Source organism: Neofelis nebulosa, chromosome 2, assembly GCF_028018385.1.
Source record: "Neofelis nebulosa isolate mNeoNeb1 chromosome 2, mNeoNeb1.pri, whole genome shotgun sequence".
Classification (NCBI taxonomy): Eukaryota; Metazoa; Chordata; class Mammalia; order Carnivora; family Felidae; genus Neofelis; species Neofelis nebulosa.
This window is the reverse complement of record NC_080783.1, coordinates 2,136,895-2,155,060: the sequence shown is the minus strand read 5'-3', so window position 1 is coordinate 2,155,060 and position 18,166 is coordinate 2,136,895. Positions and strand designations below refer to the sequence as shown.

At 59.2% G+C, this 18,166-nt stretch overlaps 1 protein-coding gene across 7 annotated transcripts in view; it reads right to left on the bottom strand.

The window, feature by feature from the left end:
* Positions 1–18,166, bottom strand: part of HDAC4 (histone deacetylase 4) — a 288,401-nt gene that overhangs the window by 71,031 nt on the left and 199,204 nt on the right. For all 7 annotated transcript variants that reach the window (XM_058699324.1, XM_058699317.1, XM_058699332.1 and 4 more), the window contains 2 exons: positions 11,008–11,128; positions 6,902–7,023 (listed from right to left, as the gene is read on the bottom strand). In XM_058699324.1, coding sequence (XP_058555307.1) covers positions 6,902–7,023; positions 11,008–11,128 — 243 coding nt within the window. The remainder of the gene's footprint in view (positions 1–6,901; positions 7,024–11,007; positions 11,129–18,166) is intronic.

The following is an 18,166-nucleotide window of genomic DNA, read 5'->3' as shown; positions in this document are numbered from 1 at the left end:
TATTTCCTGAGATTTGCCGAAAGCGTGTAACCCAGGCCGCTCTGCACGGCAGGCCATCGGCAAGACAGCGGACCCTGGAGACCGCACCCGCCACGTGCAGGGTCGCGCGGCCCCCACAGGCCCCAACGAGCAGCTCCTGCCGGCCCCTGAGGTCCTCAGGACGCATGCCAGCTCCCAACGGGGCCGGGTGGAATAAGGATACACCTGCATGTGTTCCTTCGAACAGAGCCGCAGCAGACCGAGAGCCAGAGCCTGAGGGAGGTGTTTGGGAGACGTGGGTCACAGCCATGGTGCTGGCGAAACAGAGGACGCTGACCGGATCCACGGACACGGTGCCTGCTCTGCCAGGGGCACGTGGGGAGCCGGGAGGTTTCTCCTCAAAGGCGATCACGTAAATGACAGGTTAAGTCAAAGTAAGCTATCCTCATCTTGCCTTAAAGTTCGACCCCCTCCCCAGCACACGCCCCTCCTTGGGCAGGAAGTGCCTTCGGCTGAGACGAAGAGTGCTCTCGACAAACCCTAACCCACACCCAGTTTAGGAACGTCGCGCTCTCCCTGAGGGTCGGTCACAGCGTAAACTGCTTTCAGGGTGGGAACATTTTACTTTCTAACAGCCAGGTGGGCACGGGGGCCGTACGTGCCCGTGGCGCGTGCACAGAGGAGGGTCCTTCTGGAAGCAGTCACTGGTGTGTGGGCCTGCCCCCACACCCAGCAAGGACAGCAGGGCCTGAGCCACCGAGGATGCCCACGATGCCGTCTCGGCCGGGCACGCGGACGGAGCGTGTGCCTCCAGGTGCGCCTTCCCGAGACCCAGGACAAGGCACGGGACAGAAGTGCAAGTGCGGGAAGAAGACATCTGGAGAAAAAGGTGAGAAATTTGGAAAACGGGAGTGCAAAGGTCCGACACTGGATTGACAAAGAGCCAAGACAGGGCAGAGTGGGGAAGGTCGCTAACAAGGTGACTGAAGGGACACTGTGCTCCATCTGAGAAGGCCTGCTGCCCAGGAGGCCTCACAGCGGCCCTCGCCAGGCAGGCCCTGCAGGGTTCTGGAGCTCCGGGCACCAGGGGTGGGCCTCGTCAGCGGTGCTGGATTCCCCAACGGTCACTCGGACGCAAGACGAAGACGCGAAAGTCCTGCAGGAAAGTGGCTTCTGCACTCGACCACGTCATCGGTCAGATGTGAGCCAGTGGGGACACCCGCCAGCCTGCCAGGACTCATGTTCGCATCCGGCGCAAGCTCCTGTGCCCGTGCGAGGTGAAGGAGGGGCCGCGCAGGAGCCCCTGGGGTCCTGGGAAAGGGGCAGAGCCTCCCCAGGGGGGTGGGGGGCCGGGAGCATGTCCCCCAGGCCCCAGGGGGGCCTTTGGACCGCCTGCTATGCAGGGGCTCCTCCGTGTGGATTAATAACAGGCACACAGAAAACGAAGCAACTTCAGGAAAAACAGAAGTCATGCAAATAAAGAAGTGCAGGCAGGGCCACTTCGTGTTGGTGTATACTTTCTGTAAGTCACCTGTCACAGGGCAGGGAGGGGCACGTGTTCCTGTCCTGAGCCTAGTGGGGCTCTCTGATTGACGTGCGTTTGTCTACTTTGAAAACAACAAAGAAAAAACCCCCAAAATAGAACTGGAATATAACTTTTGTAGCACACGTATCCCACGTAGGATTGATATTAACATATCAAGAGTCCCTACAAAGTCCCAAGAAAACACCCAAAGGAAAATGGATGAGAGATCGGCCATTGGACTTCCATCCACTGAACACCTAGGAACCCTGCCTGTTGTCTAGTGTGGTTCTAGACATTGTGCCCAAGGGACGGACAAGAAAGCCCCGGCCTGGCCAGCAGGCACTCTGAGCTCTGCACAGCTCACCGGCTACATGACACGGCCACCCAGGGCCCCACTGCAAGTAGCTCACATTCTACTAGGAAGGATGGAAAATGAGCACAAAGATGCTCCAGCTTTATTAGCCGGGACGGAACCGCTCCTGGAAACGTCGAAGGAAGCGGGGTGCACTCATCCGTCGCGTGGGCCAGGACGGACACAGTAGCACCTGCTTGACGAAACGGGGACAAACGGGCGGCAGTGTGGTCTGATCTGCCCCGTCGCTCAGAGCGCGCAGCCCTTCAGGTGGGCAGCCCCATCCTTAGGGACCCATCCCACAGAGACACCAGCACAAGCGAGCAAAGGTACCCACGTTTGTTGGCCAAGTTACGCTACAAAAGAGTTACAATTTATACCCACACGTGAGAATAGCATAGAAACAGGTATCGATGTCTCTACCCCCAAATGGAATGGCGTGAACAACACATACTGCCTGAAAGATAAAATCACAGGACAAAATGCAAAGCAAGCGCTTTTCTTAACAAAAAAAACGGGCCTGCGTGTTCATGGCGCACACAGACAACACTGCCACACGCGGGGACAGGTCTCTGGACAGACAGGTACCAAGCTGATAGCAGCAGCCGCCTCTGGGAAGTGAGCTTCAGGGTGTGTGTGTAATGTGTGTTTTAATCTGTTACAGGCACACATTCTGTGATCTTTTAATAAAGAAAGGAAGCACCGCACGCTGCTTGAAGGTGTCATGTCCCCCAGCTGATTTCTGTTGGCCACCGGGAGCAGTGTGGATGTACCACCGAATGGTGGGACGTGGCTCTCGGAGAGACTGGTCCGAGATCCCAGCTGGTGCTCTGCCTATCACAGGGCCAAGGGGGATGGTCGTCAAGGTCGAAAGGCTGGAGCACAGAACACGTGAGCCAACTTCCTTACCCAGAAGCTGCCTGGCATTTAACCACACCCACCCTCTCTCTCCTTTGGAAACACAATAAAGCCTTTTGAAGAGCTCTCCGAACACACTCACACCCGGTTTTTAAAGAGCACACAGCCCCTGAGTGCCGAGGGAGGCTGCCCACCTGGCAGCTGGTGCTCGGCGGGGCCAGCGCTGCCCAGGCCGCGGTGGCCTCCCACACCCTGCTCGGAGACCGCTCGGAGAGGGCGGAGGCCAGCGGCCCCAGCCCCGAGCAGGAGCTCGAGGGCCCTTTATCACAGGCGACTGGCCGTAGCGCGTGGGCATCGTCCCCTCCTGTCCCTGCTACCGACCCGCACAGGGGTTTCTGCGAAGCGGCTCAGAACAAGGTACCGACGGCACGCGGTGCGGGAAGCAGCCCCCTTCCCAAACCGCAGAGCTGAGCGTCGTGTATGAAACGCACCCATTCCGTGTCCTGGTAACTTCAGCCTACTCCTCACACGGACACGGAACCAAATGCCACGAACGTCATTCGGTTCGCCAGGACACGGGAAAATTCGCTGGCTTGTAGGTATGTTTCATGGCTGCGGAGGGCACAGAGAACCCACCTGGCTCTGCACAGGCCACGGAAGGCTCTAGCAGATCTCTGTAAGGCGGCGGGGACATGCTGGGCTGCAGGCTCGGAACGGGACCCTGGTGCCCAGAGGCCAGCACGACCGTGTCAGAAGGGGCCTGAATCCATCTGCCTTGTGTTTGGGGTACAAGCCTTGCCCGTCACGTGCCTGGGCCCCCTCCCTGGCCCGGCCCCTGTGCTGAGGGGGGCCTGCTCCCCGCCCACCACAGCAGCTCCGAGCCCAGCACCCCGGATGCACAGGGCAAATGCTCACCGAGTCACCGCCCTGCAGAAATCGGGGGCAGAGCGGATGTTGCCCTGGTGCAGGCACAGGGCGCTGCTGGTCAAGCACAGGAAATTGAGTCTGGATCCCAACCCACTGCGGTGTGACTGGGCAAGGCAATCAGCCTCAGAATCTGCCCCCAGGGGTCACCGCCAGCCTTGGGGAGCCGCTCGAGGACACGCAGGCTCTCCACAGACAGGGACTGCATCCCCTGGGTGTCAGGGCACCTCAGGAGGCCCCAGGGGAGCACCAAGTGACTGGGTGCGGTCCTGGGGCGATGCACCATGACCCTCAAGATGCTCATGTGACAGCAGCACAGGCTGTGTGAGGACGGACACCGCCTGGGCGGGCGGGGGAGGGGAGCCGGTGCTGGGCCCACCTGGCCTCCTGCTGGGTGGGTGACCCAGGGGAACCGTGCACTCCTGCCCGGGGCTGGACCCGCCAGGCGCCACCTTCTTCCCTCTGCTCTGGAGAGCAGACCCACCCGTTATGACCCAGCCTCTGGGAAGTGAGTAAGGAAGCTGGATCTGAACCCAGGCCACGGCCCCCAAGCCAGGGCGAAGTCACCCCCTGAACGCGCAGGGGCGTGGGTGAGTCGGTGTGCTCAAAGTCTCATTTTTGTAGTCTTTCCTCTTACCGACTCTTACAGAAACGCAGCTATAAATTATTTAGAATTACTGACATCGAGTGTTGGAAAGACACTTTTAGAATGATACAGGACACCTAACTACACTCTATTCCCTTAAGTGGCTTAAATGTTTCCACTGAAATCTTTATATTATTGATATTATTAATGTGCTGGTGACGCCTTTTTAAAAAATGGATCCCGCAATCAAATCTTAATTAAGTTCTTCTGGAATGCCGCATGCTCAGCAGCACCTCCCCAACTGTGACCAGGACAGTCTTCGTTTCTCAGCGGAACAGGACCTGGGGCGGGGGGTGGGGGGGGTTGCTGTGGCACAAGGTCCGAGCAAGCAGGCCCTGTTTCCAGACCCCAGAGAAGCCCAAGGCAGCACGGGAGCCAGCAGGCACAAACACTGGAGGTCACGGGGCCTGTGAGGCAAAGGTCGCGGGCCACGCAGCTCTGGGGAACGGCAGCGGGTCAGCAGTGGAGTTCACCGTCCGCCTCCAGAGTCTTCCAGGACCCTGGCTATAAGAGGTCACCGCCAGGTTCTGTGTCCTGTGACAGGGGCCCGTCTCCGGGTGGTGCCGGCCTCGTTCGGCTGGGAGACGGAAAGAACCAGAGCAAACGTCCCCTGACGGGCACCCCCACTTCTGCTCAGAGTGGGGGGTGTGGGCTCAGGCCAGGGAGCTGCGTGAGCGCCACCAGAGGCAGGTGACGTTCTCTGTCCTTTCCTGGGACATCAGGGGGAAGAGGCGAGGCGTCGGCCGGCAAGGCGAGGCCCCTGGGCCAGAGGTGGATGGCTCTGCTTGGCGGCCGGGTCCCCGGACTTCCGCTTCCGCCGTCGGGACCTTGGGGGCCACGCTCGCCACACCCGGGGTAGGAGGAAGCTCTGCCTGCTCAGTGTATCCACGGCGGGGAGGATATGGGGGTGCAGGGCCCCATGTCACTGATGAGAAACTGAGGCCAAGGGGACCTAAGGAATCCATCACAGGGCACACAGAGCTTCAAAGCCAGTGAAAAGATCCCACCTGAGCTGCTGGACGGGGGAGCCCCCAACCTGCCCACACACTGCGGGTGAGGGGAGCTTCCGGCGGCTCACTCTTTCCGGGCCCCGAGCACCTGGGGCAGGCCCGGTCTCGGCCCCTCTCCCGGCACGGTGCCCGCTGCTGCCCGTGACCTCCTGCTCCGCGGATGTGAGTGTGGTTAAGCACAGCACCAGGTTCCAGAAGGGGGCCTGGGGGGCCAGCCTGGGAGAACCGGCTACCACGCGCTTCTGGCGAGCACGTGGGTTCTCTCTAGGCGAACCCACGACTGTTCTCGGCGGACGAGTGAGAGCCACGTACCCCAAACTGAGAAGAGGACCGCACTGGCACCTTCCTTTCGCCAAGAAAGGAAACCCTGCCCGTGCCTGCAGGGTCCTCGCCTCGGCTCGGCCAACCCCACCGAGGTGCTCGTCGGGGACTCTGGGCTCCAGCTCCAGGCCCGTGGCCTTCGTGGTGCGGTCCTTCCGTCTCACACACCTGGACCGTCAGTCAAGCACTACTGAGGGGGCTCCCCACGATTTCTGGCTCTGGATTCAGGGTCTGCTCCCCGCGTGCCACACTGACTCCGCCGGGGCACAGCTCTGACTACCGAGAGGCCCCGAGTCTTCTGTCTTTAGGGTGGGGCGGCGGGGGAGCCGTCCAGCCCCGTCCCCCAAAGCCTCATCACTCGCGTAAAGGTGCTGATGTGACTGCCTCAAAGCGTATCTGTCAAAAATCAACCCAGATCCTCCGGATAAAACAAGATTTGTGTTTACAAAGAAAAAGCTGTGCCACAAGGGCCTCATTTCCACCAAGCAGGGCGCCCTGGAGTTTCCCACAATGCTCTGCACCGCGGGCTCCACGCGCCGCGTCTGCGACCAGGGTAGCTCGTGCTCCAGCGCCGGCCACGGCCGGCCCTCACCTCTCGAGGCAAAGCCTCTGGAAGGCACTCCTCTGGCCTTTGCCCTTCCGGCCACCCTCGTGCCCCAGCCACAGCCGCTCTGATCTTTCTTAAAAGCCACTGCCCGCTGAAACCATCACCGCTGGGCAGAGTCCAAGAGAGCCTGAGTCTGAATGCCCTTCTTTTCTGGTGACAGAGCCGCACACACCCTGAGGCGTCTTGCTGACATGTCCTCGCGGGACACAATGAGGTCCTTTCTTGAATACATTTGCTCCTACCCTGGGGCCCCCGGCCGCCCCCGCTGCCCAGGCCCTGCCTAGAGCCGGCGCCGAGGGCCGAACGCTGGCTGGCTTGCTCCGGCAGGACCCTGGGCCCGTGGGCGGGAGCTGCCGTGTCCCGGGCCCACCAGGGGATGCTCCGAGCTGTGACAAAGTGCAGCACGCCACGAGCTAGGCTGCTGTTCACGAATGAGCTTGAGTGTTAAAGGGCAGCTGTACTTACGTGAGGTCCGCCGCTTTTGGTATGAACCGTCAGGAAGCGCTTAAGGATTATTTTAACACGATGCTCTAATAATAATTTCAAAAAACCCCAGATACTTAAAAATGAGCTGGGATTCCCTCCGAGTGCGCATCCCAGCCTGGCTCAGCGTCTGGGGGATGTGGGAGGGGCCGGCCGGGAGCCCTGCCCTCAGGCAGCAGCAGACCGGGGCACTGACCTGTTTTTCTGAGCGGGAAATCATCTTTGGTGTCGTACATTCCCAGGACCGGGTGGTTGTAGGAGGCCGAAACCCCGCTCTGGGGCGGGGAGCTCTGGTCGAGGGAGCTGTGCTGTGTTTTCCTGGAGAGAAGAGGCAGAGACAGACGGCCAAGTTAGCCAGGGTGTCACATCAGCCCCGGATCAGCTGTGGCCGCGCATGGAGACCGGCCTCCTGTCGGGGGCCAGACCAAACTCGGGAACCCAGGCCGAGCACGACCTCCGCTGCCGGACCTTGGTGCCAGGAGGGGCGAGGGCCCGTGCAACCCCCCACCGTCACCCCGTTCCCACCTGGGGGCTCCCTGCACTGACTGCTCTCTGGCCACCCACCGGGTCACCGCCAGCCACACAGGGCCTGTCCTTGGGGCAGACGGGGGGGGGGGGGGAGAGGGGGGGTTGCGTGTGCACAGAACCAAAGGCGGTTAGAGGTGACTGAGATCTGGGGGTGTGTCTGGAGCTGGTGATGATGAGGTCTGTGGTCCCCAAAGGGACGTCCTTTCAGCAGAAAATACCGTCATTTGCACCTCGAGAGGAACCAAAGCCACCCAGTCGGCCCCCTTCTCTGAGGACGACGGGTCTGGACTAGCAGGCACCCTGTGCCTGGAAGCTGGTCTGTGCAGTTTCCTGCCCCTAGCGACCAGCCAGGCATGACTCAATCCTTAACACGGGGAGACAGGGTCGGGTTCCGGGAGGAGGTGCAGCGGGGCGGGAGCGGGGGTCGGGGCTGGGGAAGCGGTGCCACGGGCCCTCAGCCAGACCATCGGCCAGACCATCGGCCAGACCATCGGCCAACTGGGGCTTCGGTGGGACGGCCGGCTGGGCCCTGCTGGAAGCATCCACGCAAGGCGTGATGAACTCCGTGGCGTCTTTCAACTGCGTAATCTACTTAATGGCTTGAAGCGATCTGCCAACTTACTTGGCATTTGGTAGCCTGTTTATTTGGATCCACAGCACCGCGTACCCACACAGCTGGCGTTGTCTGAACGGAGACTGTGGGCTCTTAAATGCCTACAGCTGGATGTTTAAATATCTGAGCGCAGACTGGTGCTGCTCACGGAGAATGTGCCGCTCGCAGAGACCCGCCCCGTGAGTGTGGCCCTGCCACGTGGGCCGTGGGGCCCGGCCGGGCTACGTGGCAGCAAAGTGCTCAGAGAGCCCCGGACACGGCCCGCCGGGCACCTGCCAGCAGCAGCGAGAGCGCGGCTCCTTCCTCAGGACGCGCTCGCCTTCCCGGGACAGGTGCACCCACACACCGGTACCGCGCGGGGGGTCGCCGCCTCGGGCGGGGAGGCTTCCCCTCGGGGGCCGTTCTCTCAGGGTCTCCCGAAAGGTCTGAGGGCAGCACTGTCTCTCTACGGATTCACATCCCCAGAGGGGATCCCCTCGGTCACCTCCAAGTCGCTCAGGGCCAAGCCACGACGTGGGAAAGAACTCGCCTTTTCCTCCGTGAGAAACACGGGAGGACCTGTGTGTGCGTGATGGGGCGGGAGAGTGAAGCCATAGTTACTGACAGGGCGTCACGTAAATGGACGTGACTATAAATAATATCTGGGGTCGCTAGAGACTTCGATCGTAGATCGTTTCCGATGAGGCCAGAAGCTGGAAACGCAACGCTTCAGATCCAGCAGGTTTTCTCTTCCGGTTTGCTGTCTCGAGACGCTGTCAGCATTAAACCTCCTGACTCCCCGTCCAGCCTTCGGAGAAGCCTCGACAGGAGGGTCCGGGCGCAGGCTGCCCCAGTGCCACGGCCGGAGACTTCGAGGGAGTGACTCCCGGCAGCACAGCCCAGCTCCTCGCGCCTGCGGCCCTGGGGTGCCCGCCGCACAGGTCCCCGGGACCCCTCCAGGGCAAACCCCCCCCCCCCCCCCCCGTCACACCCTCCTGGGGACCGCGCACGTGTGGGCGCTCCAGGCCCGGGTCCAGTCCCTGGCCGCACTCGCACGTTTGTGCTAATCGTTGTGGGTGGAGCGAAGCTAGGGTCAAAGTTCAGTTCCTTCTCCAGGAAGACCCAGTTTTCACCGTCACAACAGCAACTGAACATGACAGTCGCTCCACGATGTCGGCCTCGGGGTGACAAAGCAAGACAGCGGCCAAGTTCCGTGCAAACAGCGCTGTCCCCTGGCTGACTTCCCTGAGACCACGCTCTTCCGCACTCCAGCCTGTGTGCCCCAAATCCCTCCGAGGGACCTGAACCCAGAGCAAGCAAGCTTCGTCCAGTCGGGGCCCTACCTCGGGGAGCCCTGCAGGGAGCGGTCCCTGTCAACCCCTTCCGGGACCCTCACCTGCCCTCGACCCTGCGGCCCTCCCCTCAACTCCAAGCTCCCTCCTCAGTGCTCTGTTTCTGTTCCTGCCAGGACCGCCCCCTTCCCTGCGGCCTCCAGGACGGGAGGTGACGTGCTCTCCCAGCCCACAGGCTCTGTCCTGTCACGTATGAACCCGTCACCGTGGCCTCCACTCCTGCCAGTGGTCTCCCCACGCCAGGATCCCCCCGACTCACGGGGGAGCCTGGCACCGGCCACCCCAATCTTCCGCCACGACCGCGGCCACCGTCCGAGCACTCGGACGCGGTGAACCCACGACTCCTGCTTGCCACCACGTGACCTCCTCCAGGCTCACAGTCTTCTGGCCCCTCGCCAGCCTTACCTCCCCAGACCTGGCGCTTCCCCGCCCGCTGACCACAGCTGCTAAACACTGCAGCCCCACTATCTGAGCCTCCCTCCCGCCAGCAGGCCCAAGAGCCCCTGCCCTCTTGCCGCCTCCACAGGCCTGTGGTCCCGGGTTCCCCCAGCGCCTCCCGGTCTGAGGCCCCCGCCCCCGCTCCCCTTCCTGCCGTCTTCAACGCAAACCCCGCGGATACCGTCTCACCTGCTCCCCAAACGGCCTTCCGTGGGGCATCAGCCCATAGCCCCCAACCCCAGGGGAGGATGGAGCTTTCCCACAACAAGCACCCCAGCCAGACGTGGGCCCCTGGGGGCCGCCACAAGCGTTTCTAAGGAATCCTCCACGTGGTGGCTCTGGGGCTCACGGTGTCACCGTGGCTCCTCGGGGACGCTGTTGCCTTTGCTCGTCCGTGTGAGTCGTGTCCCCGGCTGAGCTGCGTGCACACCAGCAGCATGCTTCGATGGGTGCAGCTTAAGGGACCGAGCAGCGAGCGATGGCTGCACACAGAACGAGGGCGCCGTCTCTGCCTCGGAATCAAAGTACTTTCTGACTGGTCACTGGTGTCACCTGCCAGGTCCTCGGGATCATCTCAGCGGAATGTGGTGGGGTTTTTATTTAGTCCACAGTTATCCGCTGGGAGCTTGAGAATAATACATTTTCCCCCGATGAAACAGAAGGTAATCATATTTTGATTTATGAAAACCACCTCATGGATTTTGTGAGAGAGGAAATCAGCCCTGAAAACGGGAGAAAACTAGATTTCACAGCAAAAAGCCGCAAAGCACCCTTGATCACTGCTTAAGGCCACATAAACCCGCTCCTCCGCTCCAGACGTGGCCTGTGCCGGGGCCAGCTCCCATGTGACGGGCTGGTGCTCAGGGGACATCCCTCTGCGCGCGGGCATTGTCGCGGACTTTTCTGCCGTGGTGCGCCAGCCTCTCCAGCTGTTAGCACGAACGAGGCTCTCTTGTGGCCTCTGCCAACCACGTGGGCTCTGCGAGAGGACTCCTCACGTGAATGTGAAAAACAGCACAGATGCCACGGACCTGCCTGGCAGTCAGTGAAACACCGGGTAGAAATCCAGCAGGTGCACACGGACAAGTTAGACCACGGTGCCAGTGAGGTGGCTCCTCTTGTGGCCAAAATACACGGGAGAAGAGTGGTGGCCAGGCACCAGCCTCTGTCACGCAGAGACCGGCCCCGCTCTGTCCGGGTGACCGTCCCGGCATCTGCCGCTGGACCGCGCCAGCTGTCGCGAGCCCGCTCCCTGCTTGGTGAGTCTCTGCCCGCAGCCTCCCCCGCCTCTCAGGGTGAAGGCCCGGTACCGCGCACCGCGCCGGCCTACGGGTGATGCCCGGCCACTGGGGCCCCAGACAGGAGGCCCGGGTGCCGCACCCCTGCACTTACCCGTACCAGTAGCGTGGGTCGCTGGAGATGCAGTGGTTCAGGTTCCGGTGGGCCAGCGCCTTCTTTTTATTGAGGACAAACTCCTGAAGCTTCATCTTCACTTCTGTGCTGGCCACGGCACCTGGCGCGGGAGAAAGCACGGACAGGTGACCGGGGGTGGCGGCCCAGCGGCGCGGACGCGCAGCTCCGTGCCGGGGAGGGAGCAGCGGCTCGGAGCCCGGCCTGCGAGCCGAAATCGACCCGAAATCGGGACGCTGCTGGTGCCAGGAAGGCTTCTCAGAGGGAGGGGAAGGACAGGAGAAGGGTTAAGACGGGCTCTTCCTCCCACGAACATTTCGCAGAACCGCGCCCCATCGACCACGGAGAAGTAACCAGCAGACGGACTCACTGACACCTAACACGGATCGGCCGCCGGGGGCACTTTCGGACCCTCACGTGAAAGCACGTGGCGAACGGGCACGGGCAGCACGCAGCTCCGTCCCCACTATGGCACACGCGGCTGAGCCCCGGAGGTTGTGTGCACGCACAGCGGACCGCCGCCACCAGTGGACGGGAGCAGGTGCGCCGTGACGCGCGGGTCCGCGGCGGCCTCGCGCCCGAGGGAAGGCGGCTTTCCGCTCCTGGGCCGCTTCCCCGGGGCCCGTGCGGGCAGCCCGCACGCGGGCAGCGCCTGCGCCTCACGGGGTTCTCGGGGGCTGGCTGTTCACAGCCCCGGGGACAGAAAGCTGCACATCGGAGAGACAGACGTGCACACACAGATCAAAGTCCAAAGCCACCACCCTGACGCAAGACCTGCCCGGTCCGATCCGTTCTCAGCGCCCCGTGCAGCACCGCCTGCCTTCCCCTTGCAAGTGGTGTCAATGCTTCCCGTTATTGTCTAGAATCCCAGCGGTGCTTTCTTAATAGTAACGTTTATTTACTCATTTACTTGAGGGGGGAAGAGAGGGAGGGGGCGTGGGAGGGGGCGTGGGCAGAGGGAGAGAGCGGATTTTAAGCAGGCTCCGCGCTCGGCCCGGAGCCGAGCCGGGGCTCCAGCTGAGACACCGTGAGGTCTTGACCTGGGCTGACATCAAGAGTCAGACGCTTAACCTACCGAACTGCCCAGGAGCCCCTCAAAGCACCTTCTCATTGCTTCCCCAAATGCGTCCGTACATTGACCACCACGAGCCAACCGTGGCCATGCACCAGAGGCAGGCACCTTGTACCTTCGGGAGCACTCGGGATCACCACGTGACCCTGGTCTGCATCAGTACTCGGGATCACCACGTGGCCCAGTCTCTCTGCCAGTACTCAGGATCACCACGTGACCCTGTCTCTATCAGTACTTGGGATCTCCACGCGACTTACGTGTGTGCACGCACACGCACGTGCCTCCAGTTCCTGGCACCGAGCTCCTAAAACCCTTGTGAACTCCTAAGTGATCAGAACACTAGGGCCATCTCTCGTTCTGATGCAGTGACCCTGGCTGGACTCTCGGATGGCTCCTGGAGGGGCTGGTCACCAAAAGACCAAGCCATGATTAGAAGCTTGGAATCCTCAGCCCCATTGGATTGGGCGGAGAGGGGCTGGAAATAGAGTTAATAATTGCTCACCGGGAAGCCTCCACATAAAGTCCCAGTATGGGGCGCAGAGGGTGTCCACACTGGGAAGCACATGCACGTACTGAGAGGGCGACGCGCCCCAGCTCCACAGGGACAGAGACTCCCGCGCCCGGGACCTGCCCGTATCTCGTCCTACGTGCTGCTTCTTCTGGCTGCTCATCTCTGTCCTCTGCCACATCCTTTACTAAACTGAGGAGTGTAAGGAGCCTCCCCCTGGGTGCTGTGAGCTGGCCGGCAAGTTCAACAAGCAAGGAGGGGGCTGTGGGAACCTCTGAGGACCTACAGCGGCTGGTCAGATGCTCGGGTGACAGTCTGGATCGGCAACTGGCGTCTGCCGGGGGAACTTGTGGGACCGAGCCCTCAGCTGAGCAGTGTCCAAACAGACAGACTGCAGGACAGCCGGGGGTGACGGAGCGCTGCGTCGTGGGCAATCCCACCAGCGTCGCGTTCCGGGTCCGTGTGGGTCTACGTAAAGGGCAAACGCAGGAGGAAAGAACTGGGTTCCTCCCAACAGAGGAAGGATATACTGGTTGTTTCCCAAATTTGATATTCAAATGCTTGTTTGCACGTAATCTGCTCTGGTCTCCCCATTTCCCGGCAGCTTTGAAATTGATCTTCCTTTCGCTGGTTTGGTAAATAAGTTTTATTTTATCCTTGTTTCCCCGGTGTTGGGCTTTCATTCATTTATGTGCTCGCTGTTGTTATGTGTTCACGGTTCTTTCTGATGCGTGTGAAGTGGACTTTGGTGTATGTGACTCTATAGGTATTTTGACAGATTGCTCGTGAACTGTTAGTATCATCAGAGAAGCCGTCTGTCTTGCCACTGTTACCATCCGCACACTGAATTCTGTCCGGCTGTACGTGTGTCTGCCGTGCTCCAGGGCAGCGTCCCCCGCAGTTAGGTCACAGTGGGCCTTGCGTGTGTCGTGGACGACAGCCAGCCAGCACAGACCCCTGGGAACGGGGTCCGAATTAGATCATCCAGGGAAACACAGGTTCACTAAACCGACCCCAAACCACCTTCAGAAGCTCCCGTCACGACACACGGACTTGTGTCTTGGGCCTTCCCAGGCTCTGGGGAGACGGCCCCAGGGGCACGTGAGAAGAGAAGCCTGCCAGAGCTCTCTACGTGCCGGGTGCCAGCCAGCGGGCACGGTGTCCCGGCGACACTCGTGAGGAGGGCACGCGGGACGACTAACGCTAACAGGCCGGGCCATGGGGGGTGACCAAAGGCACAAAGTCACACCTGCTTCCGGGCAGCGCGGCTCAGTCCCCCGCAATGTAGCCAGTGTCAGAGGGAACACAGATTCTGAACGTGCAGAGCCCGTGTTTCCCGTCTGCAAGTGGACGTGTCAGAAGATCGCACGTGCAGACACAGAGACCTGCCTACAACGTGCCCGGGCATCCAGTCACCTGGCGTTCGTGACAGCGCAGGGGCACCAGGAGGATGGCAGAACATACGCCAAGGGCTAACCGTGACCGTACACGGCGGGCCTGGCAACCAGGAGTGAGACGAAGGACAGGGGACGCAGAGGGTCGCTGACGAAGGGGAAACGCGAATTGGCCAATAAATGTGCGAGATACGCGCAACCTGCGGAGATGGAAGAAACCACAGTGAAACGAGGACTTTGGTTGTTCCCTCTCGGGCTGCTGGCCGCGCAGGGAGGATCAGACTACCTGCTGAGGAGGAGAGGGAGGAGGGGGAGCAGGAAGACCCGGACGAAGAGCAGATGGCCTCCCGGTCCTGCAAAACTGCTTCCGGAAGAGTGGACCACGCAAAGTAGCAGAAAGCAGCAGACACTCTCGGTGGGCCGGGCAAGGCCGTTCCCGAAAGTTTCCCAGCAAACCCAAACTGTGTGTTAGCTGTCCGGATCTTCCCCAGAACCACCGGCCCGGTGGCTCCACTTGCCCTCCACGGGGTGGGGGGATGCTTCTGACTCCCCTGAGGGCCCTCTGGGGACAAGCTGGCCCCGAGGACCAGGTTTAGGCGGCCTCTGACTCTCCCTACTTCGACCACAGCCCTGGCTGATGTCTCGGGCTCCAGAACTCAAAGGAGGGAAAAGAACAAACGCCCCACCGCGGCAGGGAGTGCACGCGACAGATCCCAGCGATAGGCAAGCACAGCGGGACGTGGCGAAGGAGAGCGGCCCCTCCCGGAGGAGACCCTGGCCCTGTTGCTGGCCGGGGCTGTGGCACCTGCCAGCCACCGGCAGGGCCTTGTGCCCTGAGCTGCCTGCTGTGTCCTCACGGCAGGACATACGTCTGCGGGACTGACATGGGGTCCCTCGGCCAGCTCGGGCCGGGACAGGGCACCTTACCAGGCTCTCGTGGAACCAAATCAGGACCAGCCCACCTCCCTGAGCTCAGGAAGGTTCCGACATAAATACACCACACGAATGCCGCAGCACCTCCTGGGCACGTCAGGCCGAGTCCACATTCCAAGAGGGGGCAGACGGTGACCTGGTCAGAAGGGTGGACCCTCCCTGGCCCTTCCCAGGCCACCTGTGGCTGGAGGCTGACGCACCGGGCCCTTCCTCACAGGGGTGGTGGGCACGACTCACACCCATACACACGCGGGGCCCGCGGCAGACGCCGGGCCACAGGTGTGTGACGCTGGGCCACAGAGGGACCGTCTTCTCTTCTTGGCACTTTACGCGAAGACGATTCCAAACGGAGCTGTCATCCTTCCAGTCATTGACCCATCTGTCAACAGATTCTGCCACCTTGACTTTTTATCTGCAGGTCGTTTGTCCTGGTCACGTATGTTGAAATCTTTGCATTCTAACTGTGTCCTCAATTCCAATCCAACATGCATCGCAAAATGCTTCTTTTGACACTTATAAAATACTTGAGTAAAATTTTTTTTCTTCTCTCTTTTTTTAATTTTAATTTTAGTTAGTTTACGTAGTGTCATGTTAGTTTCACGTGTACAATACAGCGATTCCACACTTCCATACGTACTCTGTGCTCCTCCGGCTTCCTCTTCTTTATTTACTTACTTATCTATCTATTTAGTTTGAGAGAGAGAGAGAGAGAGAGAGAGAGAGACAGAGAGAGACAGAGAGAGACAGAGTGAGCGAGCACAGGTGGGGAGAGGGGCAGAGGAAGAGAGAATCTTAAGAGAGAATCTTAATCCAACCTCAGTGCAGAGCCGGATGCAGAGCTGGATCCCACAACCCTGGGATCACGATTTGAGCCGAAATCAAGAGTCAGGTGCTCGACTGACTGAGCCACCCAGGCGCCCCTAGATTCGTCCACTTTAAACCAAAATTATAGAGTCAATAAAACACATTCGATAAACAAACACCAAATGTCTTTCATTTTTACTTAAAAAAAATTTAATTCCTCTTGGTTATCACACATCCATCCGACAGGGTTTCCAGAGACGTAATTATGCGCTGGGGTCTGATCTGGCCAATGGGGATAAAGATGTAAATAAAATACAAGAGATGAAGTCCCCTCCCCACAGGGAAGGGGACCTAAGGACCAGGCGATTGGCTCCTTCTTCTCACGCCCCGCTGGGCTCTGAGGAAGCTCCCCTTCGCACGTGGGATATAGAGAATCACCTTCTAGACCAGGTGCTGGGTCTTTTAACTCCAGCCTCTTGAGCCACTTTTTTTTTTCCTTTTTAAAATAAAGTGAACGACTTTGCCTCAAACGATGGCATGTTTTCCCCACCCGGGCTGTGCTTGTAAATAACAATGAAAAGAAGCGTAGCTGTATTCGTCCCAGACTGCCCAGAGAACAAAGACTTGCCTTCGATTGATTCTCCCTTTGAATTTGTGTTAAAAGACGGTATGTCTTAGATTCTTAAATGTAATCTAAGTAAAAGTTCCCTGACGAAAGATTATGTGTTCATGCTGAACGAGATGAAAACTGCCACAAGTTCCAAGAATACACTGTTCCTTAGAGCTAACAGCATTGACTGCTATCAATAAGCAAAAGAAAACTGCAGAATGATTTAAATTCAAAGTACGGTAAATGTTTATCAATGTAACAAAACTTTAATTAAATATTCAATAGGAAATTCCCTTTTAAAAAAACCCCAAGAAACTAAACAGATGCCTTGCCCTGCATTTTCAAATGCTGACAAACGGGAGACGCCCCAGGCCATTTGCATTTCCCCACAAACGCCCTTTAAGCTGGTGGGAACAAGGCTCTCCTTCATAGGTGCAGGGCTGCCCCCAGTGGCGTGGGGCACGGGGGCCTGCCAGGCCTGCCTTCTCACAAGACCACACTCAGGGCTGCGAAGCCTACACAAGCGAGCCAAATACCCACACTGTACACAGTTTATTATTAATAATAAAACCTGACCACCCAAATCCACAAATTGAAAACCACCAGGGCTGCTGTGAGTGACGAGAGAGGAGGGAAGCAGAGAACATTCCAACGCTCCAGTTGTGGGGGTCGGGGTGGGGGGGGGGATTTAGGAGGTAGAGAAGAAATTGTTTTTGACTTGTAAACAGATCTAAAATGTTTTCCGAAGGCAAATCTTTTCGCATTTTGTGAGGCTTAAGATGTTATTTATATTGGAAGCTTCTGGTAAACTACTAGGAACCAATTGAGCTGCTTTTTAGCAAAATCTGAAAACCTGGATTTGTTGGTTCGTTGTGGCATACATCAACTAGCTGATGCTTACAGTTTTAACGTCCATCCTTTGATGAACAACAGTTACCCTCCTCAAAAGCAAAACATAAGTCGGATGTACCACTGAGGCCAAAGCAAAGCCTGAGAGAGGAGAAAGGAGCAGGCCCCGAGGCAGAGGCCACTGTGTGCGTGCGGCCCCACCAAGCACACCTGGGCCCCCAGGAGAAGGGCTCCTATATGCGCCAGGTGCTGTCACGTACAGGGCGGCTCTCCACATAGAAGGCGGCCCCCAACGACAGGCCATGGAGCCCCTACGACAGACCCCTAACACACAGCAAGCGGACTCACCTAGACTCACGGTCCAACCCCAGCTGCAATGAGAATCATCCAGGGAGTTCTAGAAATGTCAGCGCTGATGCCCACCCTCCCCTCCAGACCAGTGCATCAGGACATCTGGGGCATTTTCCTGACCTCACGTGCCACACCACTCAAAGGTGGTCATGCCCTGGCCACACCTCAGCCAGGAGGGACCCTGGACACAAAGGAGTCCACACACACACAATACGGGCAGTGGTTGGGCTGGTGCAGAGGTGGGAACGGAAGACGGTGTCATTGAGCCAGCGGGCTGGGCAGTGACCCGTGAGCATGGCCGCCTCGCCTGCCCCATCAGCCCACCGCAGATATGAGTCTTCCCTCAAAGACCAAGGGCATATGTTGCCAACCCAAATCTGCAATTTATCTTCTCCTGACGGCTTCCTGTCCGCATGCCTGGAGTCTCCATCATGGGCCATCGCGGACCCCATAAGCCATCGTCTTACCCGAATGGTATGACGTAACGAGGTGTACCATTCAGCTTTAGGAATTACCTTAAAATACTGGTACAAAAATCAGATCTCACATGTAGTAAAAACTCTTCTGACATGCTTTCTACGTCGAAACTCAACCAGACCATTATAATAAAAACACATTAA